The 8,046-nt window shown below is 41.9% G+C and overlaps 1 protein-coding gene and 1 long non-coding RNA gene across 2 annotated transcripts in view; one reads left to right on the top strand and one right to left on the bottom strand.

Moving 5' to 3' along the window:
* Positions 1–245: 245 nt before the first annotated feature.
* LOC118563169 lies at positions 246–5,008 on the bottom strand. Its single transcript, XR_004931067.1, has 3 exons — positions 4,896–5,008; positions 780–862; positions 246–662 (listed from the first exon to the last, which is right to left on the bottom strand). It is a non-coding gene; the product is annotated as an uncharacterized LOC118563169 (long non-coding RNA).
* Positions 5,009–5,150: 142 nt separating this feature from the next.
* Positions 5,151–8,046, top strand: part of xylt1 (xylosyltransferase I) — a 127,714-nt gene continuing 124,818 nt past the window's right edge. The window contains exon 1 of the mRNA XM_012870222.3: positions 5,151–5,554. Within this exon, the coding sequence (XP_012725676.2) occupies positions 5,243–5,554 (312 nt within the window). The 5' untranslated portion in view covers positions 5,151–5,242. The remainder of the gene's footprint in view (positions 5,555–8,046) is intronic.

Genomic DNA, 8,046 nt, shown 5'->3' with positions numbered 1-8,046 from the left:
TTTGATAAAGTCAGTGAGGGTAAGTGAAAATAAAAAGCGGTTTTCAAACTTATATAGGGAAAAAAGCCATGCAAAACTTTATTTTCAATCAACCACATTTTTACATTCAGTTTCACGACAACACTGAGGATTGCATACTACCTTCAGAATCAGAATCAGAAATACTTTAATAATCCCAGAAGGAAATTACTGTTTCAGTACAACTGCCATCACATACATCACAAACATTTAAGGGGGAAACGATTTACTGAGGCCATGCTGCCAAGGACAACGCTTACACGGTGCCTGCAGGGCGCTGCCATTCAACAGGGCGCTGCCATGCAAGTAGAAATCAAGCAATCACTTCAGTAGAATCTGTCTGATAACATAATGTTGGATAAGAAATCTCAAATTTCAAAATGCAAAAAAGTCATTTACATTAGTTTGGAAAGAAATATAATGCCATGTCAAAACTGTAAAGTTTGTTTTGACCAAAATGCAAGCAGACTAAGGAACGGTGGTAAGAACTGGTGTGAAAATGATTGTACACAAAACAATGATTGTTCTTCCAGAGTTCCAGGAGTGTTTTTTTTTTTTGTTGTCTAGGATCAAAGTCTGGGTAAGCATTGCTCGGTTGTCCTGAGGATTCTCAGAGCACATCATCGTGACCACTGTGAATTATCCTGGTGGTTGAGGTGAAGATCATGAGTATGAGGCCCGGTGAGACAAGAATTAAGCCACCAGGGACCATAAATTACATAACTAAGGAGAACTCTAGTTCCTTGATGTCAAAGGTATACCTCTCAGATCCTTTTAAGCAGCCTGCCAGATGAGGAACCGAGGACCAGGTGTGAGAGCACCTCAGCCGATTGGCCACGTCCACCTAGAGAGAGAAACCCAGGAGCAGCAGAGGGGAGATAAGAAAAAAAAACATCTGGAGTATAACAAGTCATTTCTAAGGCTTTAGACCTCAAGAAAACATTGGCTGACAGCATCTTGAGTGGGTCAATCTAAGAGTCATTGCAGCTGTTGCTCCCATGGGTGGCACAGCCAGCTTTTAGGTTTGGGAAGTAGTAACTTTTTCACATAGGGCCAGGTTGGTTTGGATCTCTATTTTTCATCTTTTAAAGGAAACCAACATTTGAAATCTGCCTTTGCATTTTTAATGTGGCTTTTTCCCCCAGCTGAATAAATTTATTCAAATGAAAGATTGGATTTATTCCCCTGCACTAAAAGCTAAATTTACTTTAAGATGTATTATGTCACGGCAGAGGCATGAATCCAATCTTTAATTTGAATACATTTAAAAATATTATATATATATATATATATATATATATATATATATATATATATATATATATATATATATATATATATATATACACACTTTAAGAAGAGTTCATGTTTTCACTATGGGTGCCAATATTTGTGCAGGCACCGTAACATGGCTAAAACGAAGCAAAGAAAATCGTAATGGAGCTTGATTACAAGTCATGATAAATGGAAAGATGGAAGTGGTAATTTTAGAACAACCTAGTGTTAAACATTCATAAGGCTCAGAATCGCAGGTTAGGGGTCTTTTAACATCAATGACAGAAACAAATTATTTCCAGAAAACCCTCAATAAAGTCTTGGATGGGCTTTGTCAGGTCCTGGACCCCTTCCCTGAAACAATAAATAGAGCTGAAAATAGCTTCTTAAGCTTACCTTTCCAAAAAGGGATTTTCATTGCTTTTCTCCTAGACTCCATGAAAGATTAATATTAAAGTACAAGGTCCTAAATGCTGCCTATGGAAATTGGATATAGCAGCCCAGAAAAATCAACAAAGCACCACAAAGAGGAGTATGGTCTTTTTAATGTTGGAGAAATGTATGCAGATGGCTTGATTGGGGGAAAAAAACAGTGAAAAGTGGAAAAAAATGTAATATACCTGTATTTACTCCAAATTTTATGTAGCTGACAAGAACGAAAGAGAAAGGCTGCTGAGTTGAATGCTGACAGGAAAAGCACTGCAGAGGCTAGATGACCTCATACCAAATCAACACAATAACACTGGAGGCAACATATGAGCCAACAAGGAGAAAACGGGCAAGGAAATAAGAAAATCCTGTACACAGACATTGTCAGACGTTACTGACAGCGAAGTCTAGAGCTAAAGTGAGAATATAAATTGAATTCATAACATATTTTATGGTTGAAATTCAGGATTCTGCAGCAGCTTATAAGTTTTGCAGCTTGTACCACTGTGATTCCAGTGATGTTTCAGAGCAGGACAGATGTGATTGTCACACAGTTTGGATTTGTTGAGGTGGTCCCTGAAGAGCAGGCTGTGAAATAATAAGCCATCAGTATCTCAGTTGTTCTAGACGACCGTCCAAAGTACCTCACAGATTTGAGCTGATGGCCAGTCACAGACGGGGCAAGACCGAAGCAGAATACTGCCATCTTACAACAGCTTCAGTCTCATTAACGTTGGTCAGTCGATACCAGAAACTACCCTTATAAAACATATACCACAGAATGAGAGTGACTGAGCAGAGAAAATCTCTCACAACAATGCAACAAATACTATTAACTAATTTTAACACATTTCTTCACAAAGCATTACTTTTGTATCAGGATGGTTTCTCTGGTCCACTGCGATCAGGGCTCTTGGTTCTAAGTAGATCATGTGCATCAGCATGTAGCTGGAGCCCTCCCAGAGACGCCATTTTGCCTTTTTTCTTATTGTTGAACGATTTTTTCATGATCAAACAAACATGGTGGATGTGACCATTTGTGACCTCCTGGATGAGATGTCTGGGCTCTCTTGAAGTAATTTTGGTTTCCTGGGAAGGTTCATCACAGTTCCATGATTTCTCCATTCATGAACAACGGCTGTAGCTGTGATTAACTAGTGGCCCAAAAGATATATGCAGACATCTTTTTTTTCTAGACCGATTGATGTAAATAATAAAAATAAAAAACTTTCTTATTTGCTCTTGAATTTCCTAAGATTGGGCCTGGATGCGTTGCTTTCTGAGATCTGTTTGTAGTGGTGGCTAGTGATAATTTTTATTTTTTTATTTATGGATTTATCTATTTTTGTGTGGGGAAAGATAACCACACAACAATAAACTGTACAGGTAAGTCACGTAAGTCTGGTCGGTCCCATCCAAGTTCCTTTATCCACTTTCTTTCCTCTAGCAAAAGCCTTGTGACATTATTGTTTTGTAAATAATGGTGAATATTCTTTCGCTGCTCCAGTTTTTCCTGTCTTGTCGTTGTTTTAGTCTGACCCTTGCGTTTGCATTTATACGTTTGGGTGACATTTACATCTGTGCATCTAAGCTGCCAGGGGAGTGACTTTGATGGACAGACATGGTAAATTAATCTTACTTAATGAGGAATGACACAAAATCGCCGATTGGCCAAGGAGAATCTTTAGGTAACCAATTAGAGATGAGCATGAAGTCACATGGAAGCCAAACGTGTTAGAACGTGCATACACACTAATCTACCTGGCCACAACAAAGGCTTACACACACAACATAAATAAATAAATACATGGAACAGGAATGTTGAAAAATTACATATCAGTCATATGTTAAAAGAACAGACATGGAATTTGTGATTTATGTTCACTGTTTACACTTTGTCTTGCAATTTTGATTGGGGTGGTGTCCTAGTGCCCCCTATTGACCAGCCACCACTGTCTGTTAGTCTGCTTCATGTTGTCAGACAGATACTTACCCCGTTTACACTACCCTTTTTTAACTGAGCCGTGACTAGTCTGAGCTCGGTAACTATCAAGTGTAAATGGAACGCAAACTGAGCTGAACCGAGCCAGACCGCGCTAAATGCAGCCCAGTTCCATGTGGGAGCTCGGCTCGTTTTTTATCTAGCTCGGTTATCAGACCGCGTCATCTCCTTACAGCCAGCTGACATTTCAGACATTCATAATAATACTAGCTTCCCTACAGTGACACACGATTTTCCAGAGATGATTCTGCTTAGCACTGTGATGAACCTCAGCGTCTGTCGTTGTTTCCTGCATCTGTAAATCCTTATTAGACGTTCGTTTGTCTTATCCACTTCCCAAAAGCCGACTCTGTCAAGTAAATTCACCAAAAGTTGCCGTCTTCGCCTGACTCGCCACAAACAACGACGTATCACCAAGCATAACTGCCTGAATGTTACGGGCATTTTGATTTGCTTGGTGCCGCCTTCAAACCCAGACAGCAGTAGTACCGCAGATAGTCACTAGGAGGCGAGGAACCAAGGAACAGAGATAGCGTGATGTGTAAACGGTCGTCAGAGCCAAGCTCGGCTTGGTTAACTGATCCAAGCTCGGACCGAGCTCGGCCTGGATCGGTTCAACAAGGGTAGTGGAAATGGGGCTACTATTTCAGTGATCTTGAACCTGCATATCTGGTAATGAGGTCTGGTTGTGGTCAGTGAAACTGAACACAGCTTTCCTAAAAACAAAAAAACAAAAATCACGATCAAGCAAATATGGTGGTGTGATTATTTTTTCGTCCATTAATACATCAAATCATCAACTAAGCTGCATTTTGAAATTAGTAAGGTTATCTTTGTTCGATTTAAAATTAGTTTGATTATTCCTGGAACATTTAATTGTGAACAAAAATGCAGACACAGAAGAATCACTCAAAAGGGGAAATACTTTTCACAGGCCTGAAAACCTGTATATAAAAATGAAATCCGTAAAGTTTAGCCCAACCGAAAGTTGACTGAAACATACGAATTGGTGAAAGTGCCGAAGGCAAAAAAAATTTGGGCTAGGGACCCACAGCCAAGGCCCCTGTTGACATCAGTTAACTTGTCTGTCAAGAAGCCCTAAAGGCGCAGTAATCCTGTAATTTTCTGCCTTCTAATAACGCTAAGTGAACATTTCCATATTTGCAATTACCTGGACCTATTTGATATCATCCAAATTCCTCTTTTGGTAGATTAAAATGTGGACTAATTTCCGTCACGCCGAGACTGAACTGGAAGTGGAGCGATAGCGCCTGGAGCATCACTTCTGTCGGCTTCCACCACACGGTGGCCCCCCTGTCTCTCCTTCTCTACGCTCCTCCTCGCCTCCTCCGCCACCATAAAGCTCAGCCTCCCTCCACTAAAACCTCCTCCTCCTCCTCCTCCTCTTCTTCTGCTGCCGCTGCTTCCCCTCTGTACTTCCACTCTTTCTCATCCCGCCTCCCCGCTCGCTCAGAGCCGCAGACGCTCCTCCAGCTCCGTGCAGCGCGCCGTGCCAACATGGTCTGCGGCTCCTGCGCTCGCAGGCTGGCCCGCCGGTCTCGGTCCGCCCTGATCGCAGCCCTCACGGTGCTGCTGGTGCAGACCCTCATTGTGTGGAACTTCAGCACCCTCGACTCCGGCGAGGAGAGAGAAAACGCAGGCTCCAGCGTGCGGGAGAAGAGGGACCGGGTGGCGGGCAGCAGCAGCAGAGCCGCCGCCGCCGCCGGCAGCGACTATTTCCAGCGCGGGGTCCAGCAGCAGCGGCGGCAGCCCGGGCAGCAGCATCTTCCTCCGGCGGGGAGGGGGACGTCTCGCCACATACAGCAGCCGGTAAGACAGCAGCGCTGGCCGTGTGGTCGCATCGTATGCTCGGTTGTAAAGCACCTCATCGGAGGTGGGGGGGATGTAGCGGTTTGGCAGGGAGGGTAAAACATCATTAGGTCCCTGTTTTTCTTTTTTGGAGACAAACGCTCTGCGGCGCCTCTGAGTGTATTTTTGATCGTTGCCAGGCTTCCTTTAAAGAAAATGATTGTCTGAGATGAGCAAGATGCAAAAAGCATGCCCCCCTTTTTTAGTCTTCCAGTGCATCTGGAGAATGAACGCACTCACACCCAGACTCCCTTTCTTTATAGGGGGGGAAAAAATGCCAAAGCAGAGTGAAATCAGTTCACTTCAGAGTAGAGTGGTTGCAGGGAAAGGCAAAATAGGGAGAGATAACAAACGTTCACAAAATAGCAGCTGTGTGAAGGTGCCTGGGCAGCAGAGCTGCTGTCTGGGGTTGTAGCCTATACCTGTCAGGGTCTATTTGGGATCTCAAGCCAACAGTTTGTGCACAGCTCAGCAGCACTGTCTCAGCAAAGCCAAACTGAAACATAACCTAATTTGCAGCGTTGGTTTTGATGAGTGCGCAGGGATTAGAGTCTCCAAATTAAATGTGAAGACAAAACCAAACCAGATCTTCACAGGCATGAACAAATCAGTTGGTACCGGGGTTTCTGCTGGTTTAAAAAAAGTCTCACAGTCCCATCCGTCCTGAGTCCTTTCACATTTTGTGTTTATATATGCATATGTTTAGGTTTGTCCTGCATTTCGGGATAACTTTGGCCGTGGTGTTGCAAATTGCAAAAAACCCCGGGCCAGGATGGGTGTTTTTGGACCACATAAAAAATGTCTTCAAGATTTTTCTATGCCATTTTTTTTTTTAATTAAACCATCAACTTGTTGGACACTATGGCCTATATTTATTAAAATGCCTGTTTTGAATGCTCTACCTTTGCACATTGACTTAATTTTTTTATTCCATTTACCAGTTTTGAAACCCCTTCACTTCAGTATTTCATATTTTATTTTCCATACTAGGTTTTAAAAAATTATTGAGGTCTTGTGTCTGTAAATCTCTTTCTTTTAATGCTTCAATCATCATATTTTTTTGTTTGCTTTACAATAAATCGGTTCCTTTGAATGCTTTGACCGTACCGGACCGTCACTCCTTGGACTCCTTTTAGCTATTGACATATTTTTTGGGACCTTTGAGGTTTAAAATGTGTCAACATTTTATGGAGTTTTGTTTTAATGCTGCCTAGATCTGCTGTGGTCTTGATGGAGACACACTTATAAAATAGTTTTTTAAAGCTGAAAGGTTCTTTCTTGGTTAAATGAGGTATAAACTAAAATAAAAGTTTTGGCAGTTATAGTGAAAACATTTTTGTCACGTTATCCACTACTATGTTCATATACAGGTCTTGAAAAGCCATAGATTTACCTTTACCTTTACTGAATACTGCAGAAATCATGTCATTAATTTCGATGTATCTGCTTTATTAACCATTCATAATTGGTAAATAAGCTCCACTGAAAACAAAATATATTTACTGTATTGAGTAAGCTACATGCAGGAAATTTTGTGATCACTCCTAGAAATGCACCAACCAGTTGGCCAGAGATTGAAATTGCGATCGGAGTTATGAAAAATCAGATAAAGCTTAGGGACGTATGCGGTGATGATGAGGGGGAATCAAATCTACCACCTCTTACCGAGGGACTTCGGCTACATATTATCTGACTTCTTCTTAGTAATGAAATTCTTGAAAAGTGAGTTTCAGAGAAGTAAATAAAATTGTCTTTTAAAGAATTCAGACAGAAATCAGAGATTTACAGCATTTTCCCTTCCTACACGCCGACCAGCCGTAACATTATGACCACTGACGGTTAAAGGGAACGACACTGATCATCTCTTCATCATGGCACCTGCGGATAGGTGGGCATTAGGATCCAGGAGAATGCTCTGTCCTCAGAGTTGATGTGTTAGGAAGGAAAAGGGACACCTATAAGGAGTTGAACGAGGCTGACTTAAGCCAAACTGTCACGGATAGATGACTGGGGGTCAGAGCATCTCCAAGACCGCAGCTCTTGTCAGGTGCTCCCAGTCTGCAATGGCCACTTTCTATCCAAACGTGGTCCATATTGCTGAAGAAGTTAACGGTGCTTCACACTAAGCAGTCGGAATACAGGGCGCGTTTTGTTGTGCACGTAGATTTGAGCCGCTTCAACTGGAATATCGCTGTTCTACTCCTGTATGGGTGGCTGTGCTTCTTTGTGTGCATTTTATCAGATGCACCAGCTTATTCTTTATTCAGATCTTGAGGGAAATTAGGAGAAATTACAGCACATTAGGGTGTTGTTATGATGCGCTGCATTGAATTACTGCGCTGCACATGAATTACATAACAGCCACTCCAGATTAGTTATGTCAGAACTTTTTCATGCTGCATTGACGCTAATTTGTCCAGTTTTGTCTCATTGTTAAAGCACTTCCTTTATCA

The sequence above is a fragment of the Fundulus heteroclitus genome, chromosome 5 (assembly GCF_011125445.2).
Source record: "Fundulus heteroclitus isolate FHET01 chromosome 5, MU-UCD_Fhet_4.1, whole genome shotgun sequence".
Lineage (NCBI taxonomy): Eukaryota > Metazoa > Chordata > Actinopteri > Cyprinodontiformes > Fundulidae > Fundulus > Fundulus heteroclitus.
The sequence above is the reverse complement of the archived record's forward strand: the minus strand, read 5'-3'. Positions and strand labels throughout refer to the sequence as shown.